The 21,352-nt window shown below is 38.4% G+C and overlaps 2 protein-coding genes across 2 annotated transcripts; one reads left to right on the top strand and one right to left on the bottom strand.

Annotated features, from left to right (window-relative positions):
- Positions 1-1,814: 1,814 nt before the first annotated feature.
- On the bottom strand, positions 1,815-2,107 carry LOC108141025 (the record flags this gene model as incomplete). Its single annotated transcript, XM_017264106.1, is given in 3 exon segments — positions 1,815-1,835; positions 1,837-1,942; positions 1,977-2,107. Coding segments are annotated over 3 exon segments (258 nt in total), but the record flags the coding sequence as incomplete, so codon positions are not given.
- Positions 2,108-14,751: 12,644 nt separating this feature from the next.
- LOC108140994 (endoplasmic reticulum resident protein 44) lies at positions 14,752-16,483 on the top strand. Its single transcript, XM_017264069.2, has 2 exons — positions 14,752-15,314; positions 15,530-16,483. Exons 1-2 carry the CDS (start codon positions 14,752-14,754, stop codon positions 16,197-16,199), a joined length of 1,233 nt encoding a protein of 410 aa, XP_017119558.1. The 3' UTR covers positions 16,200-16,483.
- Positions 16,484-21,352: the final 4,869 nt, after the last annotated feature.

The raw sequence follows: 21,352 nt of genomic DNA on the forward strand, positions 1-21,352 counted from the left end.
AAATAAATAAGTTTATCTTAAAAATTATATTCTTAAAAGGTGTTCTTTATAATGTATATGGAATATGGTACTATTATATTTATTTATTAGTAACTTATTAATTATCAAACATAAATGAAGAATATCTTTTTTGGTCAAGGTAAAAATAAATGCATTATCATATTTTTATTAAACATGTTTTATTATATATATGTATTGAAAATTATTATTGCTTATATTACAAAAAATTTTGAATAACATAGTTAAAATGAATATATTTTGTTGTGCCCTTTAGTTTGACATTTAATCGGAATTCTTTAAGTTTGCTTACATTTCTAAGGTTTTAAGACAGTCAAACCAGACTTGCACAATGTATTATCACGAAATTAGATATGTTAGACTTATATTAAAATGCGAAACCCACAGTGTAAGCCACAGTTTTGAGCACACAACTCAGATCCAATAGGAACGTTTCCATTAGCATTTACCGCGGCATTCAACATACAATTTCAGCACGTTAAGAACACTTAATTACCAGAACCACCCAGAAGCGGCTACCGTCGATGCCTAACACAAATCACCGACTTTAATGCGACAGCCCATTCTGGCTAGGACCGAGGTCCAAAATTGACATGACAACGGCAATACTTCAATGGTCCCTGCTCCTCCCGACCGCCAATCTCCCACGGACGGGCTAAGCGGCAGGAGCCAGACATACTCGTATTTTTGGTGTTAAAATGGATATAGCTGCATTTTATTATGATTATTATGATTTTCGTCAGGCGGCGGCGGCGGGCAGCGGGAAAAAGTACAAATCATTGACGAGTGAGCGGCACTAAACTCATCAGCGGAGGAAGCGATGGCAGGGGTATTCGGAGATGGCGATGGAGATGGCTAAGAAGTAACCGGTAGCAACGGTAGCCGTTCGTCGATGCCAAGTGCTGGCAAGCCGCGTTAATGGCCAGGCCAACAGGCCGAAAGGGGCGGAAGGGGGCGGGTCGGCAGGGGAGGACTGCCCATGGATGGGGGCTCAATGAGAATTCCGTGCATTTGCAATCGCACTTGAGCAGCGACTACGTCCGGTCGCCGATGGTCAGTAGCTGGAGAAGACTCCAGATGTGTGGTACAGTGGATGCTGGAGGTTCTTCAAACAGAATCGCTTAATAATGAGATTTTATTCTTTTAAGTGCATGCCATTACTTTTGCTAAAGGTTACTTAACGAGTTCAGAATTTACCTATTTAACGCAATGCAAAAATGGGGTTTTTGATTATTTTAGTATTTTGTTTTAATTTTTGTAGTGAATGTTGGGATAAATATTAAAAAGTAATTAGTTTTTATATAATACTAGATATACATTTAACTATGTAGTTTTCTAAGAAATGTAAGAAAATATTTCATATATTTATACCCTTAAATTTGATTTTTATTTTTAGCACCGACTGAATATTGAATTTAGCGTTAATATATCAAATGTAGTTTTATATATAATAATAAATAATTAAATTTATAATTTAAATGTAAATTGGCCGTTCTCAAAAAACACTAATAATATAGTGCTATTAATATTTCATTGGAATCTCCCGCCTCCATTGCTGGATGTTTTGAAAATTTGATTGCACGAGATGCTTTCATTCTGAGCGAGTGAGCACTGTAGCAGGCTACTTCTGTTCGCTGCTGATGACGCCGTTGAAATCTTTAACGCGTTCTGCGCTTGGCATGATCATTATCGCTGGTTTCGTTTTACGCAACTGCTTCTCAACTCATTTGGCTTCGGTTTTGGTCCCACTGCAACTGCATCAGCAACAGCAAAAGCAGCAGCAGCCGCAGCCGCAGCAAGCGCAGCAGCAACAGTTGCAGCAGTCGGACAGTCGGTTTTCGGTGATCCATCAATTGGACTCGTACTCGGCCAGTGTCCAAATGCAACTTCTGGCCATGATGTATGCTCATTGCACACAGCTCCACTGTGGGGACGAAGAACTGGGGGTCTTTTGGTGCTGGTCTGCTCTGTTCTTTGTCTTTGTTGGCCAATTTGATTTGCTACCATTTGGAAGACAAGTTGGCGGCTCCTGATTACTTGTTGTGGTGGCATCAAAAACAAATAAAAGCTTAAATTGTGTTCGGATCATAAAGCAAAAAGGGTTTAACCCATTGATTGTCTGCTGATTGCCATTTATGGCCTCTTTCGGCGGTCGAGGATGTCTTTGTATCGCAAGTGGATCTGGGTGGTTTCCGCCGGCTCTCCTGTTTTTGGCGGTTTTACAACATCACAGTTATGATTGGGCTAATGAGTGTACAAAGGCTGAACCACCAATTCTGCAGAAAGATCGCCCCGTAATTTGCGGTAGTAATTGTGTGAAACGAGTTTCGTGTTCACACATTTAGCTGGAGCTGTACCGTGGCAAAATAATAATAGCTATATCGGTAGTTATTGAACCCACAAAAATCTGTCTCATAATCCTCTGATTCTTATTAAATAAAAAAAAAAAAAGACGTTCTTGGCTCTCTTATTTTTTTACAAAATATGTAATTCATCTGCTTTTTAATTTTTTTTCTTAACTTACAATTCCCTGAATGTCAATGCGAGTTGAATGAAAATTTTAGAAGTTATCTTTAGATTTCTATTAAGTTTTTCCAGATTGTTTCTAAAAGTATAAAAATGTTGCAATACAAACAGTTTGCCTAAAATATTTTGAATATGTGACTCCATAAATTGCGTATACGCCCCAGTCTCGACAGTTTGGAAACGCAGTATGACGAAAACTGGCCGGCCGAGACATTTACGAGCCATAAACTCTTACAGCGCTTACATTGTATTGTGGCCGGCCAGCAGCTACAACTAATTGGGTCAAAACGCGTCTGCGAGGGTCCGAACCACACCTGTTGGCAGGTGATCACTGGAAGTGGCCGCAATGACGTTTCACTCAAGACACGGCAATGCATTTGCAATGCACAAATAAATAAATACGTTTTTGACAGAAAGATGACGCGAGATGATGACAATAGAAGTGATGACATGGCCGATACCGTGGCCCTTCATCCAGCCCTGCTTTTGGCCACTTGGCCAGGTCTACATCTACTCTCCACCTGAAGCCTTCTGGAGCGCACACTGGCCGCAGCTAATTGTGCCCTGTCTCTCCGTTTTCGGGACACCAACTTGGCGCGGAGCGGCCAACTTGTGGCAGCAGTTCCACTGGCAAATGGCAAATGGCATAAATTTAAATTTTAATTTACTGCCTCGTCAATTGAAGTCGTGCCCGGGCACTTGGATCCCGTCGCAGGTACGCGGTTAGTCGGCCTGCTATTTTATTTCATTTCATTTCATTTATTTATTTTGAGCTACTTGCAAAATAATTGCATAAATAAATATTTTAAAAAAGGTACCCAGCCCGCTCTCACGCACACTCTCCTCGCTCCTCTCCCCTTAATTTGTTGTATTTTGATTACAATCGTTCGTCCGGCTGGCTCCGAGCAGATGTGGCAGTGGCAGTGGCAGTGCCAGTTTCAGTGGCAGTGGAGTTGGCCAGGAGGCCAAGAGGCCCGTCACCCGCAGATTGAAGCGAAGTGATTGCCTCCGCCAGCGAGACGCTTGAGAGACTGTCCCAGAGACTGGCCCAGATCGCCTCGGACTGGGACAATTTATCAATGAAACGATGGATTGCAGATGCGATGCCCGATGCCCGATGCCCGATGCCCGATGCCCGGCGCTGGTGGTGACATGAATTACGCGAATGTAAATTTCACCTTAGATGCACAACGTCGCAGTGCAAATTGGACCAAATCGGGGTAAAGAAACTAGCTTTGTTCAGAAAATCAAACAGAGTGAATTTTTTATTTTACCATTCGTATTGCCTTAGGTTTTAAAATCTTTAATATCGGTATACTCTGAAATCATATTTGGGTCACTACAAATCGATAAATCGCTTTCTAAACTATAATTCAGTGAAAAAACAAGTTGAATACCCTTTAAAAAGTATGTTTTAAGCACACAAACGTTATTTAATGAACTATAATAATCTATATTCGAGCATAAATAACAAAATATTTGAATGAAATTAAACTTCAAATTTTAAGCTTGTACATTTTTTTGTGTTTCCAAAAAAGCTTTTGAAAAATTTGGCATTGTCAACACTCTTTTTTTATTGATGCACAATGATCAGTAATAATAATTTCGTGTTAAGTGGGATAAGATGGCAAAGACTAGTTAGTAGAGATAATATAATAGAATTACTTAATTATTGTCATTACAAAACACTGTTAAAGTTTCATGCCTATTATAGTTTGATTTAAAATGGCTTAAAATAAGGGGAATGTAGTTCCTAGTAATTCTATTAGTAGGCACTGAGAAATGGTGGCAGTCCAGTAACTCGGGATTCTTCACGTCTCCGTGAATAAATTTACAAAGGAAAGGAGTAACAAGCATCGTTCTACGGTTAAAAAAACTTGGTAAATTAATTAGATGAACTATACCAGAGTAAGATGATTTATATCGCAGCTAAGGCCCCGTAGAGAAAATGGTAACAATTAATTTGATTCTGTAATAAATAAAGTCTTTATGGCAGAGGGATCATTGAATTCTTTTGACTACCTTTCAATAAATCTAAGCAATCCCCTGGTTTTATTCACCATAAATCATGTTTTCAGAAAACTTCAGCCTTACAGTTTTTGTAAATCCAGAAAGGGTGCAAACTTATACATTAGAAAAATTAAATACTTTTTTTATATGGAACTATGTTATTTTCTGCTGAATCTTTCGTTCGTATCTTTGCCAGCTGTATTATATCCGTCTTCGATATTAATAATATCAGAGGAAATCGGACTATGATATTAAATAGCTTCCCTAGAAAAATAAAGAAAAATTGCGGAAAATCTACATACTTTAATTCATTCTATACATAAATGCAAAAGAAATTATTTTTGTGATAGGCTTTATAGACACTAAAATAGAAAAGTTTTTTAAGATAGCTTTAAAATCGACATGGCTATGCCGACTTCCCTAGTGATGCTGATCAAGAATATATTTATTTTATACATTCGAAATTTTCTCCTTCACTACCCTGCAGACTTCTCTTTGAAACTATAATACTCTCTGCAACCTAGTTTTAATTATCATATTGTTATATAAGCAGCATTTACACAAACTCCCTTAAGAACGCTGTTAAAATTACAACAATGTAAAGCATCCACCTACCTTCCCCTTCCCCTTCCACTGGTAAGTCATAATACCCAATAACAACTTAATCTACCAGTCCCACAAAACCCAAGTCTGACCCCCACGAACATATACAAACAAGGCGACAGCGAATTGACATATGCACACACGATTAACAAGTGTTTAAATCACAATAAAACTTTAAATCCCAGCAGATGAAGCAATAAAACCATAAAAACTCCAAGAAAAGAAAATCCAAAATAAACGAACTCGCCACCAGATTGTCTGTCATTGGTTTCTGCGCTGAAGGCATGCAAAAAACTTTGCTGCCAAAAGAAGGAATACGGAAAAAATACACAACTTACGCACCCAAAAATTGGTCAATAAAATCATCGACAAAACTTTTGTTTAGCCGAGTACAAAGGACACCCAGTCGCAAAGGCAGGAAGATGGCATCGCAGAGGGGGCCACAAAAAATAACTTTTTTGCGGGGCGTGTGCGCTGAGCCAGTGGACAAAAAACATTCCCAGGGCAATAAAAATGACAACAGTTACAAAGTGGCAGCGGCAGATACGAATACTGGTAAGGACCAACTCAGACGCTGGCTCGCACGTACACTTGGCCGGAGATTAAGCCAATTTAACAGATGCTTAAAGTCAGAACACTCGTAATCACATATTGGATTAACGCTGCCTAGTGTGAGCTTCAACTGCAACTTCGCATTGGCAACGTATGGAGGCCCTCCGCAACTGAGTCACTTGCATAAGAAGATGCTTGGGGATGGGAAATACTCTTCCTCACAGGATTTTATGGACTTTATCGTGAGTAGCGTAAGATGGAATCTTAACAAAATGCGTCTAGATAGCTCAAAAATAGAGAATATAAAATATTAGTCGAAAAATAATAAACATTACTATAAAATTAAATATATTGAAAAAAGTTATTACATTGCTTAGAAATGTATTCGACATAATTTAACATTTTTAATATAATAAGTTTTTCCGAAACTCTTTTTTTGATTTACAAATTTAGACCTTAAACATCCCTACTTTTTTCTTTAGATTTATTTCAATACAAAAAGCTTGTAAGCTTTTTAATATATTTTTAACTTTATTAAATTGCTTACTAATTTATTCGACATAATTTACCATTTTTAATATAATAAGTTTTTCCGAAACCCTATTTTAGATATACAAATTTAGACTTTAAACATGCTTAATATTTTATTATAATTTATTTAAATACAAAAAGCTTTTCAACTTTTAAATTTATTTTCAACTTGGGTTTTAAGTTTATTTGTTTTAATGCTTTGGGCATTAACAAAAAACTCTGGTTCAGATTTTAGGTGCAGAAAACTGAATATTTTAATTTATAACACTAGTCATTAATATATTAAGTTTTTATCAAGTTGTATACAACATATATGACTACGTTGTTCGAAGAGTTATTGAAAATTGTAATCGAGTAACCTCTTATAGTTTTTTACTGTTTATATATTGTTAAAAAAAGTTTCTGTTAACGACTAAACATATTCGTAAAAGAAACGAAAAACCATGTAAGTTTTAAACATAATTGCGATGTAACAAATAATTGGTCTCCGTACCCATGGGGCTAATTCCAGACAGGGTATTTCCTATTCGCCAGGGCACTCCCTAAACGAGGTCTTTAAATTTATTTGGTTGACATTTGCGGGCTACCGAATACGCGATCCTCTTCTGACTTCTGCCGCCGCGAATGCAAGCCCTTCTTGCCTTTATTTCACTTTTATTTTTCCGTTTTTTTTGCCGTACTTTTTTCATTTCAAAATCGCGGCATAAATTCCAAATATATCCACAGCGGGGTCTTGGCTCAGCACATTTTTGGGTCTTTTTCGGTTTTTTTTTTGTTGGCGGGTCCACAGCTACTTTGTCTTTGCCGTTGCCTGCCATGGGGCAAATCCTTTAGACGAAGTCGCATGTTTGCCTTTTTTTGGCACTTTGTGTTCATATGATTTTATTTTTTCTTGCCCATTTGCGGCGTTTTGATATGTTACCCGGTAGCCGTGGAGCCCTGCTCATTTTTTTCCGGCGTTGGTGTTGGTTTGTTGCCCGCGGCTCTGGCTGCAAAGGACCCATAGCCCAAACTCGATTCTCGTACCGAAATGAGCCACTTAAAGCGATGAGATTTTTGGCGTCTGACGGCGACGTCGGCGGCGTTTATCAAATAAATATCTTTGAAATATATAACAAATAATGAAATGCTGTCGCAGTCTGGATCAATGAGCCCGAATTGGTGTTATTAATTGCTGGCAATTGGTTTGATTTCTTCTGCGGCAGATGGAAATCCCATGCATCATCCTTAGAGATCATCCACTGCTATCGCCCCTGTAAGGACCACCCGGTCTCCCAGCATCATTAGCCAGGACTGACCAGACATCTGAGGTCCGGGGAGCGAATTAATTGAAACATTACCTAAGCAAACGTTGCCCAAACGGTGAAACCAACCCGAAAGTTCTCAGGCTAATTGAATTTCCTCGTGTCCTTCCGTCTGCCACCGCCCCCTCGTCCTGATGTTCTTTTCGGTCCTAGAAAAATGAATGTCTCGCATTTTAAGTGCCGCCTGTGGTCGCTGCTTGTTTGTTTGTTTTTTTTTTATGGGTCTTTGTTGGCTTGTGTTTTCACGCATAAAAATTAAAGTCCCAAAGCTTTTGTCTGTACGGGCTCCCCCATAAGTTCAGAACCCTCAGTTCTCCCTGAGTTTCTTCCCCCCAACAATTGGCTTTTGTTGCAAATGTTGCTATCATTAGTCGGCCAGCTACTTAACACGACATTGATGTGGCTTAATTATGTCTACGATGATATTGCCGAAGCAGAGAGAGATTTCAAGGAGTAAGAAAAAACATCAATCTATCTTTAAAATAGTTTATTCTTGTTTTACTGGACTCTATAATAATTATATTAAGATTTTAAAATAGAGCGACTGATCAAAACATGAATAAGTGAAGAAGTGAATTTAACAGTGCATGAGAGTCCTCCAAAAAAGTGTTTAAATTTTTAAAAATTTAAACTTTACATGAGAAGTATACAAGCTAAATGTTTTATACAAATATTTTTCGTTTTACAAATATCTCTTAACTTATTTTAAGATTTCTCTCACCCATTCTAACTAGAATTACTGCTTTAATCTCGCACATTGAGACCGAGTCGAAACTTTGGCTCTCACACGAGGAAATTCATTAAGTCTAAACTGGCCATAAACATTGTGGCCTTGTTGATGAGCCGCCCTAGAAAGCCGTTAATGATGTGCCCCACGGCAGACGATTGTGATTGCTAATGTCCCTGAAATGGGTGGACAGATGGATGGATGGATGGGCCAGAGGAGAAACCCACGAAAGTCAGGGGTGATGGGCGGCTTGGGATGGCGTTGCCCGGTTGACACCGCTGGCAGTTCAAGTGGCACTGTGCATCTCAATCTCAATCTCGAGATTGACTAATGGAGGACGAGCAGGACGTGTTGATTGATTGTTTTGCCATGTAAATCGCAGGACGAATTAATCAATGCTAATGACACTTTCCCACTGAGCTGCAGCCATCCAGAAACTGCGCCAAACGGAAACGTCTAGCCGAAAGGAAAAAATAAAAAGGATGTCGACGCTACAATTCAACAAATTGCATTTTAAGCGGATTCATGTCCACAACGCAATTTTTTACAAAAGGATTTGCCGGCTCTAGGATCTCACTCCGAACGGAAGATAACCTTGATTTACGTTTGTCTTGTGTGCGTTAATTACCCATAAGATACTTATGCTCATTAAAGCTTAGATACGGATACGCACTGCCAGGAGAAGTTTCGTATCTTAATCATGATTTTATGCTAATGTGTCGCAGCGTCTTGTGACTGCCAGATTACAAGATACCGAGCTGCGACAACTCAACTCTTGCCAACTTAAACGCGTATCCCTTAGTTACACTGCAGCTGTGCTATCAATTTGGCTATTTTCAGCCAGGGTTTTCAATGGAAAAGAGAAACCGCTCAACTATTACTGGGTTAAAATACTTAGACACCATGATATTCACTCATTTGGGCAACTTCGTTATTTTGGTCAACTGGCATAAAACGATTCGTTGGAACTGTCAGTTCTTAGTGACAACTAGTCGTTGACCGTTATCCTTGACCGGTAAAACCGAATTAAAACTGTACCCATAGCCGAAACTGGACCTGATGTAATATGTTTTTGCATAACCGGAACCGTATGCGAAATATATAGCAACCATAATAACCATTACCGATAGCGAAACATTAGTACCGGTTCTATAAAAATGTGTTCTTTTGAAAATCTTAACCACTTAATATCAGCAAATGTTTTTAGAGAAAAAAAAATTAAATATTATTACTAAATAAGTACAAGTACAAAATATCAAAGCCTCTAGAAACACCGCACATGCTAGGTGCAAAAATCGAATTCAAAAATAGATAGTTATATTGTTAGAAATATTATTTTAATTTGAACCCGTGCAATACTTGTTTGGGTTGCGGCACCGCAACTCTTTCAATTCAAAAAAGACTTTTTAAAAGCAATAATCCATTTGAGTTCTGCTATTTGGCCATATTTTCACATGCAGCTTCGATACATGATATGTAAATCACAATATTTTCGGCGATCAAAAACCCACCAAGTTGAATTTCAATTTATTGTGGATCAGTATCAATAGCCGATTTGACTTGTATATATGATTGATTATATATCTGTCTTAAACATTATGCAAGAAAAAAATGAAAAATGAAATCAAACAATAACGAACAATTAAATGGTAAAGTACTCGAATGTTTTAGAAGTTTATTTATAGTATTCGGCGATTTAAGTTTTCAACACTGCAAGTGGCTCACACCATTATCAATTACAAAACAACCGCACGGCGTTGGTTTACGCCCACTTGCCTGCTCGGTTTTTTGGGCCGTGTCAACCCTTTTGCCGCTCTCGTACCTTGACTTTGTTTTCCTTGCCATTTGCCACTTGCCACTTGCCATTTAGCATTTAACATTTAGCAGCTACAACAGCTCCCGTTGCGAGTTGCTTGCCAGCCGTCCGCTGCATACTTTGCAAGGGTGGCTTTGTCTTTGTCCCGCGTCCATTGCACTTTGGCTCGAAGGCAGGCGACTTACCAGTACATCTATAATTACGTCACCTTGCCGTGGCAGTCATGGCCCAGCAACTTGGGCGGTGCCCGTGGCCATCCTGCTGAAAGCCTTTAAGACCTCGCCTTTAAGACGTCTGTTGGTTAGGACAAGTCCGGCAGCATTGACCACAACTGAGGACAAGAGAGCCACCCACATGTCCTGTCTGTAAGCTGATTTTGTACACAGAGCGGAGAGCAATACCAAAGATTTGGTTGGAGCTCTTTGCAAACTGAATAAAATTTCGCTATTCAAATTATGGAACATTAGGAAAATAATAATTTTGTCAATATTATATTTGCTTTTAAAATTAAGATTAGAATCCACTATTTTCAAAGGGTTTTTCGTCGAATATAACTCTTCTTGGTTTTGAAAATAGAAAGGTCGTTCATTTTTGTATTCAACAATAATTTTTATATATATACATATATTATATATTTGCATATACCATGACATTTAAGCACTGTTTTCGTTCAATGCATCATCGAACAGAAGATATTGCTAAAAAATTTATAAGCGGCTTGCTAGTTAAAAAAAGTTTGACCGTTCACGTGTCTACATGGTTTTTCCGAGCTTGATTTATATGTGAAGTATTGTGGTTCCATCCACAAGTTGACACGTCTTGTGGTCAGGCCAAAAGATAATAACACAGCACATGTGAGCCAGAAGTCCTGTCAGAACTTGCTCTTCATCCCGGGGGTGGTGGCCCAAGAATTTCCCAAAACGGAGGTCCAGTTTTGCTGATTTTTCACACTTACTTGGCCCTTTAGCAGCAACAGCTGGCCCACTGCTTTTCCCTCTTTTTTATTATTAACTTTCGTTTCGATTTTGGTCACGTTTGATAAGCTTCAACTAATAATTCATGAATGGACAAGCTGTTGCTACGACTGCTGCTGCTGCTGCTGCTCTGCGATGATTTTTAAATATGATTTGAATGAGTTTATAAGTTTGTTTATTTATTTAATGTGAGAACCATACAAACGGGGCGAGCTCTCCCCCGGGGGTGGTTTTGCTTTAACTTCGGATTGATTGATGTCCTTTCGCAGACAATCATTAGCTGCGAGTTGTCGATTCTCTTACCCTCTTGAAATCTCCACGCTGCCACGCCCCCTTCAACTTTGAGTGGCGCTGACAGCTTACCAAATTGTCTGCTGAAAATTCGTCCTAAGCTGCAGACATCGTCCCATGACCATGACGCATCATTGGCATCCAAGTCTTCAAGTGTTTCAACTATATGTGTAACTGACATTGGATTTTATTTGTGTGCTCTTGGAATATTATATATAATTCACATTGATTTTCAGAATTGTATTCACTAAACTTCATATTCCGGACCTAAGCACTTTCTAAAAGCTGAAATAATTATATATATTTATATTTTTATGAAATATTTTTTATTATATACTTACATTCACAATCTTTGGCATGGTAGCATTCTGAAAATGAAAAAAATACTTAACTGGAGAGGAAGGGAGAGATTCGAAGCCGAAGCTTATATATATAATAATATTCTCATTTCAAAGTTCAGGCACACATTTCATCAATTAAATTATATTTTCTTAAAATGAGATATGTATTCTCAATGAGTAAATCCTTTACTTGAGAATTCAAATTCTTAATATCTAGACGTCGGAATTTTCTCTTTGTAGCAATCTTATATTTTGTATACCCGAAGCTCTATTTTTTTATTGAACAGTAAGAGAGTATATTGTATTCATTGAAATATATGCAACTGGTAATAGTAGGCGTTTCCACCCCATAAAATATACACACCCATTACTCTTTTATAAATCGCTTTTACTAAGACTTTAAGTGGTTTCAAATTTTGTATATCTTATACTTTTCCTTAGGTCTTAAACCGGCTAGATCCGACTTTCATGCAGCTAGCATTAAAATAGAGAGACTAGTTTGCATAGAAACGGACAGACGGACAGGGCTAGATCGACTCTCCTAGTAATGCTGATCAAAAATTATATATTCTATTCTATATAGAATCGGAAATGTCTTCTTCGCAGCTTTGCAAGCTTCTGACTTAAATTTTAATACCCTATGCATGGGTTATAATTAAATTAAACTAAAATACCCTCTGAAAGGCTTAACAACTATTGTTTGTACAAAATGTTCTTACTTAAAGGAGTATCTATGACTAGAATGTCGCCTGAAATTTAATTTAGTTTTAGTAAATGCTGATAGAAGGAGATAAGAAACTCACAGAATGGGGGTATCAAGATGCAATTCGCACTAAGGATCATGCCAAATAAAAATAATTGACGAAAGTACATGTTGTTAATAAATATAATTAGCTAAATTCCAAATATTTGTGTTTTTCTGAAGAAGTGGACTAATAAGAATGTAAATTTTCACGTGAACTCAACGGATTGATATAACTATAATAATAATATTTAATGTATCAAATTCGATGTTATAACTGTTAAAATTAACGTATCAAAATCGATGTTATACCTGTTAGTCATGGAGTAACTATGTACATGTGTATGTCTGTCTGTTCGACCGTCCGTATGAACGTCTAAAACTCGAAAATTATAATTGCTCGAGAACCGGAATTAAAAAGCAAATTCTAAGGATTAAAAGAAACTGTAACCCATTGGAATTCAGAAAAAGACTGTTGTATCTAGATAATGTTGAGAATTTAATTAAAATTATTATAAAACAAGAAAGGAAACAAACTTCGGCAAGCCGAAGTTCATATACCCATGCAGCTATTGCAAGAATTAAATATTTTTGAAAACATTAAAATTATGATTTACTTGCGTATATGTCTAAAAGCATTGAAGCAATGATGATTTGCAGCTCAATTATTAGATAGTTATTTAATATATTTTTATTATTTCTATGGGAGCTATATGTTATAGTCGTCCGACTTTGATGAAATTTAAACCGTAATTCGGAAATATTTAACCATTCCTATGTGTCGAAGAACTAAAAAAAATTAAAAAACAGTTATAATATATTTTTATTTATTTTTTCGATTGTTCCCATGGGAGCTATATGCTATAGTCGTCCGATCCGGCTCGTTCCGACTTATAAACTACCTGCAATAGAAAGACAACTGTGGGTAAGTTTCATGCAGATAGCTTTAAAACTGAGAGACTAGTTTGCGTAGAAGCGGACGGACATACAGACATGGCTAGATCGACTCGCCTAGTGATGCTGATCAAGAATATATATACTTTATAGGGTCGGGGATGTCTCCTTCACTGCGTTGCAAACTTCTGACTGAAATTATAATCCCCTTTGCAAGGATATAAAAACGATGTTTAAATGAAAGTAAATCCCAATTCTCATGTTGTTTCATTGGACTAGCAATCTAGTGGACTAGAATCGACTGATTCCTATATAAACAAAACAAACAACAAAAAAGAATATATATTGTCAACTGGAAAAATGGAATTCTCATACTTCGCTTCGCCATGGTCTGCAAACAAACTGTTTCGCAAAGTGTCCTTTTTAACTTATTCGCCTTCGTGGATGCATCTCGAACTTTTTAAAGTGCAGTGTGACCTGAAAGCTAAGAACTCCAGCAAGCTCCCTTATATAGTGTTTTTTTTCCACATATACAATAAAAACCCAAAATAAAATTTTTTTTGAGCAATAGTATAGATGGGTGATTAATACAATAGATGTTTGCTCAATTGTTTGATTATCGATATTATCAATAGTGCTATCGATTGCTTTACAAAACCTAACTGTAATGGTATGAGTCGAAATATGCCAAGTGGGTCACTGCATTTTTGAAGGTCCCAATTTTATTGAACAAAGTCCAAAACTTTGGGTTCACAACAACAAATCAAAAGAAAAGGATCCGATTCGAGTTCATGCGTATAAAAACAATAAGGCTATTAATGGCATAGTCCCACATTTGCCTTTAAAGGGGTCGGTTTCGCCCCACCCTCTCCTATACGCCTAATGTAAAAATAAAACTGAAAATGAATTTTTAATACTGATATTTTACATCGATTTTATCTGCGAAGAAAATAAGATGTTCATGTTTACCTGCCAAAGGAAACAATGTTCTTAGATTTAAGCTTACGCCATATAACACTGGTTTAGAAATTTAAATATACAAAATTCGGCAGAGATGAAAGTTTGGTTTTCGGTGCAGATGTGCACCCAAAATCACCATTTCTTTTACGCATTCAAAAATGACTATATTTATAGATTTGCCACCATAGGTAAATTGTTCCTCCCAAAATACACCCCTATAAGCCCTATTAATTTGTTCGATTTATCTTAATGATGGAATTTTTGGCGAAATACGAACGTCACAGAGCAACTCAGCTCCCTGACTGTAAGTGATGATAGAAAATAAGAAATCGATAGGAACTTGTTTAGCTTCCGTGTGGGTGCAGCAAATCCATTAAGTACGGCTTTAATTTTAATATTTGACGTATCGAATTCTGTTTTTTTCCTTGAACAGAACCCAACAACGTCATCAGTGGATTGAAGATGAAGGTGACCAGCGGTACGGACATCCTCATTTTGGTGACATTCTTAGTGGTTCAACTCACTCTTGCCGTTGAAAACTCTGCGGTGGTATCGGTGACCAGCGAAAACCTTGGAGATATTCTGGAATCCAATGAGTTGGTGTTGCTCAGTTTTTACACGAATTGGTGTCGCTTTAGCCAAATTTTTGCGCCCATTTTCGAGGAGGCGGCGGCCAGAATTCACCAGAAGTTTCCTGAGAACGGCAGTGTAGTCCTGGGAAAAATAGACTGCGATACTGAAGAAGAATTGGCCGACAAGTTTGACATACTCAAATATCCCACGTTAAAGATAGTGAGAAACGGATTGATAAGCAATCTGGAATACCGTGGCCAGAGATCTGTGGAAGCCTTCGTCAAGTTTGTGGAGCAGGAGCTATCGGACCCTATCAAGGAGTTCCACACCATCGATGAGCTTAAAAACGCCGAGGTGGGCGATGGCATGGTAATTGGCTACTTTGTTTCCAAGGATCATGTCGAATATGATAGCTATCGCAAGGTAGCGAGTGTAATGCGCAATGATTGCAGGTGAGCTTATGAAAATTCAAAATTCAATACACAACTTATATTTAATGCTATTTTGATGACTTGTGTAGCTTGCTTAGCTCGAGGTCATGTGTTTAAAACAAAACGCTTTAATAGCTTTCCTTCCACTTGTTCACCATGCTTTAAATTACATCGTTTCTGCAATTACTTTCGGTATACATTATTAATTGTTATATTCTATTCAACCGTAATAAAAGGTTCATGGCTGGCTTCGGGGAGTTGACTAAAAATCTCCGACCTCCCGAGAAGAACGTACTGATCTTCCGCGGAGACCCTTCCGACGCAAACCACAAAGAGTACTACAGTGAGTACTCGGGCAACATAACCAGCTCAAGAGACCTATCCGGGTGGATCCACAAGAAGTGTGTGCCGCTGGTGCGGAAGATCAACTTCGCCAATGCCGAGGAGCTCTCAGAGGAGGGATTGCCCTTCGTGTTGCTCTTCTACAACAAACACGATATGGGTCCCGTCCAGGAGTTCAAGGCCGCCATTCAGAGGCAGCTGGCGGATGAGGAAAGGGTTAATTTCCTGATTGCCGATGGAGAACTCTTCAAGCACCCACTCCACCACATGGGCAAGTCCGTGGCCGATCTGCCAGTGGTCGCCATCGACTCGTTCGTACACATGTACCTATTTCCGCGATTCGAGGACATTCACCAGCCCGGTGTCCTCAAAAAGTTTATCGATGACCTGTTTAGCGGCGTGCTGCACTATAATTTCCACTTGGCCCTCGAAGCCTACGAGAAATCAGAGTCTACGATCGATCCCGCTGAGTTCCCGCCGGTTGCCCACGAGTCTAAGTTTAAGGAGCTGGGACCCTCCAAGCACCGCTACACATTGATTAACCGATCCAGAGACGAGTTGTAATGTAATTAAACACTTTTTATATGCGTTGATTTAAGCTCCAAACTGTTTTTCAAATTAAACAATCATATTTTGGTTTTTTAAAAACTCCCTAAGATAAATTAGGCTGTTTTCCTTATAAAAGACGTAGAGTCACCTTGGGAATACATAACATAATGGTAAAGTGCCAAATGCGTTCCTAGACCATTTTGCTACATATTTTCACAAGCCCATTGCCGTCTAGTCCCGCATTGAATGCCCAATTCCGGACGCTGTGACAAATCGAACACCCATCAGATATGGACATCTCATCAGACAGTCCAAGAGATGACACGTGCCTCGATATCGATATTTCTTGGAAGATCGCCCCGATCCAGAACAAGAAAGTCGATTTCATTTGAATAGCCTTGCCAACCGCACTTCAGAAGACCATATAAATACTAATAAACTCATTAGTCAAGCATCTCACAAGCAAATCTCACAAGAACAAAGTACCTGCACAGTGCGCAAAACTGATTTAGCTGCAGATAAAATTCTGACGATAGCTGGAGTTTTTTACAAGCGCTTTAAAAAGTGCAATGTTTATTAATATACCCTGAGAAATAGCATGGTAAATCAAATATTTTCAATTTGAATTAAATATTTTCGGCACTGATTTAAATAAAGTTGTCTTACACTTTCATTTTTATTTTAAAGTAAGAAACAATTTAGTTTTAAATACTAAAACTTGAAATCTATAATCTAGAAATCAAAAACACATGTAACATTCGGGTTTTCTCTGGGTGTATAAATAAAAAGAGGTAAAATAAAAAACAATAATATAAAGTGGGTATACATTAGTGAATTTTGATACATCTGAAAGGAATTTTCTTTGATTTAATCCAAAACAATAGAAGTTAAAAAATGTAGAAGCTGAATTTTTTAGACATTTAGTCTTTATAACTTCGCGATTTAAACAAAAACGTTTTTATATTTAAATATGTATGTATTGTAGTACACTGTATTGTTAAATGAATTAGGAAGCGTTTCCGATCCTAAATAGCAGAGTATCCAACCGGTTTCGTAACCGTTATGCTTAACCGGTATAACCTAATCAAAACCCTAACCGAAACCGAAAACGAAACCAATAAATTTGTTTTTTGCCTATTCTGCAACCGGAATAATCGTAACCGATACCAAATGTTGTATACAAATGTTTGTATAAAGTCTTAATAAATTCATATGTCAGACCGTGCCAATTTTTTAGAGGACGTTCGACAATTAAGTACTGAGTTTGAAAAGGATGTGTGGGTAAATAAATGGTACTAAATTAGTTATAGGAAGTTGGTAAGCGTAAGAAAATATGTAAATAAACTCCAAGCTTCTAGAAACTATCCCTTCGGTTTTTATCCCTCTTACAATGTATATATATTCTTGATTAGGATCAATGGCCTGGTTGATATTACGTCTGTCTGTCAGTCTGTATGAACGTCGAAATCAAAGAAACTATTAAAGCTATAGAGTTTGGGTTTATTTCAAAACACAGACACACCCACTCTAACATCCACAAATCGTGAAAGTATGTACTGTCACTCTGAGACTTTCGGATTAATTTTAGAAGTTATTGATAATTATGTTTGGTTATGACGTCACTGTATATTTGAAACGGAGTTCGTGCATGAAGAGCAGCGGAGAATAGTGAAGACTTGTCAATGTGTTTGTGGTTTTGTTCTGATCGTGTGTACTCTGCCGCTGCTCTGCATATGATAGGGTCGCAGCTGCTCGCTCTTTGCTTTTAGTGTTGTTAATGCAGTTCGGCAGATGGCGCCACCTGAGACCCGATTGTTTGTTTGCAGAGTAAAGTCACAATCGTGAAACTCGATATCTCTTGTTTTTAATAACAAACTTGCATTTTGCTAATCTCTTACCACAGTAAGCTGGAATTTTGAGTTCTAGTCCGAATGCCTTGTAATGTCCTCGAGGGAGAGTAGAAGCACTCCTTTTTAAGGCCGCGCCTCGAAGCAAACACTTTTACTCCAATATTGTCATAATTAATAATATCTTTATGGTCATATGCCAGCTGACAAACGAGCGTGACTCGAGATGAAGTATCTGCAACTGCAACTGCAACTGCGGCCAGTGCAGCTGCAGGTGCAACTGCTCTAATCAGCGTCAACCGCGCGTGCCACTCGCTTCGTCACCTGCACAATTATAGAATTTTCCATAGTCGGACAGCGCTGGTCGCCAAAATGGCCAGGCCCCAAAATGGTGTCCCGGCCAGAGTCCGCGCGAAGTGTCCGCCATAAATAACTGCCAATAAACGTCAACGGCTTTGGCGCATTAACATAACAGCTAAACCGAATTCGTTGACAGGTGACTGTTTTTTTGCCCGAGTTGCCTGCGCAGCATCTTCCATCCATCCATCAGCTGGCATCATTATTTCCCGGGCCGCAATTGAAATAATCGCCTTTTAATCGCCTACGCCTCGACGGGTTGACTTGGCTCCAATTACCGCTGCAATCGTTAACTCCTCGGCCTGTCAGCCCAGTTGGCCAAGAGTTAACCAAGAGCCCCTTCAATTGCCACTGGGATCATCAGGCCGATCGACAATAGTCGCGGAAGTCACGTGCGGAAGTTTTGAAACTTTCTTAGTGCCAGTGTTAGCCGACAGACATGCGAGTTCTAAATTAAAGCTGGCAAAACTTCCGTTTACAAATTACGTGGTCTTTTTTTTTGGAAATTAGCCTAGTTTTGTAAGGTGCTTTTATTTTATACTTTTGTACAGTTACTTGGAAAGAAAAGCTACGAAAGCAAACTGAACCAATTTAAAATAGGTGTTATTTACCAAAAAAAAAATGAATTTAACCAATACTATATCAAAGTTATTTTTTAGAAATATGATATTGCACTGATATTGATATGTATAAAACTGATTTCAAATACAAATAAGGCAACCTATATAAATAAAAATATAAACCTAATATAAACCTAATATAAATGATATAAAAAACGAGTCTTGTTGAAATGTTACCCAGGATTATTTTTAAGGTTCTTAAATATATGAACTAAGCTTAACCATGTATACATATATATATATATATATATGTATATATATATATATATATATACATAATAGTTAAAGAATTGTGGTGAAATAAAAAATATCAAGTTTACAAACTACTATCAAAAAAAACATTTAAATAATTTTTTTTTGATTGTAGCTTGTAAAATTAAAATAAATTTAAATATTTATCTGGAAAATGGTATTATTCTCCATGAAAACAGTCTTAAAATAGTTCGACGGTAAAATCTTTGATTTCCACTACATTGTTTCATGCTGTAGAATACGTAAGTTACACTACACAAAACTTGGTCAAATATAAAAAGGCAGAAAATAACCATAAAGCCCAGCGAGACTCGACCGACAATTACAATGGCAGTTTCCACTGGTCAAATGTGTGATATTTCAATTAAAACTTAACGGCGCAAGTCATTAAACGGCAAATACTACGTGTACAGCAATCGGGCTAAAACAAGATGCCGCAAAAAGCGCAAATGTCGCAGCAGACGGACAAAAATCGACGGCAGTCACCGTTTGAGAGAGCTCAACATATTCAAAGTTGTGCACGAGCGCGATTCCAATTTCATTTGTGCTCGGCGACAGGACAGGGCAAAAACCATTTGGCCAGCAACAAATGAAAAAAACACAAACAAAGCGTTTTTGTTTAATTAAATTAACAAAATACGCGTCGGATGAGCGGCTAAAAAAAACCCGCTTATTTTGCACGCAGGCCAGCACGCTAACACGTGTTGCAGAATTGTCCCAGAGAGAGAGAGAGAGACAGAGAGAGGGAGAGAGAGCCTGGCCAGAAGAGAGACTGGCCGCAATGCTCTTAAGCCTTGTTTGTCCCGTTTTTGCCTGCTGCTCGGCTAGCTCCGTCTCACTCGGAACACCATTCAGTTTCAGTTGGTGGCGACTCACTCGCTCTCCATCAAAAGGCATAGCTCATGCGCCCCGTTGTCTCGCTCTGCGGCGTTCGGCCAACCCGTTCTGGCCAATCGGCAAAAAGCGGTTGAAAAGCGGGCGGAGCCTTCCGGACCCTCGATGCAGCCCGGTCGGGAGCCCTCAGCGCTCCATCCTCCACCTCCTGCCCTCCGTTCAGGCCAGGCCGAAAGCCAAACCCTGCCCCTGCGCCATTGCAGCTGTCTGGAGAGTCTGTCAACCATTTGGCGTCCATGACCAAGCATGACGGCTATCTGGGTTCCTTGTTCCTGCCGCCTCCTCGGCCTCTGCTGCTGGCTGGCACTTTGACATCTCGCTCCGAGGCTTCTGGAGTCTGTGGCGCCGCACTGCAGCATCTGCGGCCTCGTCAGCTATCTGTCCCGCTGCGGTTTGCGGCGATAAATGTGCGCCATCATGCAACTGGAGCGGACTTTGCATTGCGGCGCGGCTCTGCGGCTGTGTTCCCAGTTCCCAGTTCCCAGTGCGTGCAACTGTGTTACTCAAAGAAATTGCCCAAAATTATTAACTCTTTTTGCACAAGCATAACCTAAATTTTCTGGCTTTCAATAAAGGTTTCTTTTACCTCGACGTTCAAGAAGAAAAGTCCCAGCAAAATAAAATCCTACCTTTAAATAAATCAAATTTAAGCTTTTGATAGGCTCACTCACAGCTTGTGTGCTAATATATAAAATAAAAATTACTACAGATTTAAATAACATGGCGCCGCAGTTTTTATACCCTTTCAGGGGGAATTATAATGTCATTCAAATGCTTGCAACGCCGATTTAGCTGTCTGTCCGTCTCTGCTAAGACTAGTGTCTCAGTTTTAAGGCTATCTTGATGAAAGTCTTATTTATATTGCAGGTATTTTAAAAGTTGGAGCTGGATAGATCGGACGACTTTATCATAAAGCTCCAATAGCACATAGAAAAAATCTTGTTGTCGTAAACTCTACTTCAACATTAACAGATATACTGATCATGTCCAAGTTTAATTTCAGTTTAATTGCGGCTCTATTCGGTTTTTTTTGTTTGGAAAAAAGCCTTTGTTGAAAAAATATCACCAACAATCGCCAATTTTATTTTATTTTTTATATTAGTTGATAATAGGTATCGTTTTAATATAATACATATATGAGTATTTCCCATTTGACTTACAGTTTTTTAAATAAAGTTTTCAAACAATGAAAATACTT

This window comes from Drosophila elegans, unplaced genomic scaffold, assembly GCF_018152505.1.
Source record: "Drosophila elegans isolate 14027-0461.03 unplaced genomic scaffold, ASM1815250v1 contig_476, whole genome shotgun sequence".
Lineage (NCBI taxonomy): Eukaryota > Metazoa > Arthropoda > Insecta > Diptera > Drosophilidae > Drosophila > Drosophila elegans.

What these genes read in the sequence shown, in the direction of transcription:
- LOC108140994 (XM_017264069.2), top strand. Translation starts at nt 14,752, where the DNA reads ATGAAGGTGACCAGCGGTACGGACATCCTCATTTTGGTGACATTCTTA. An exon ending in GTAATGCGCAATGATTGCAG is followed by an intron (nt 15,315 to 15,529) that starts GTGAGCTTATGA and finishes CCGTAATAAAAG; the next exon opens with GTTCATGGCTGGCTTCGGGG.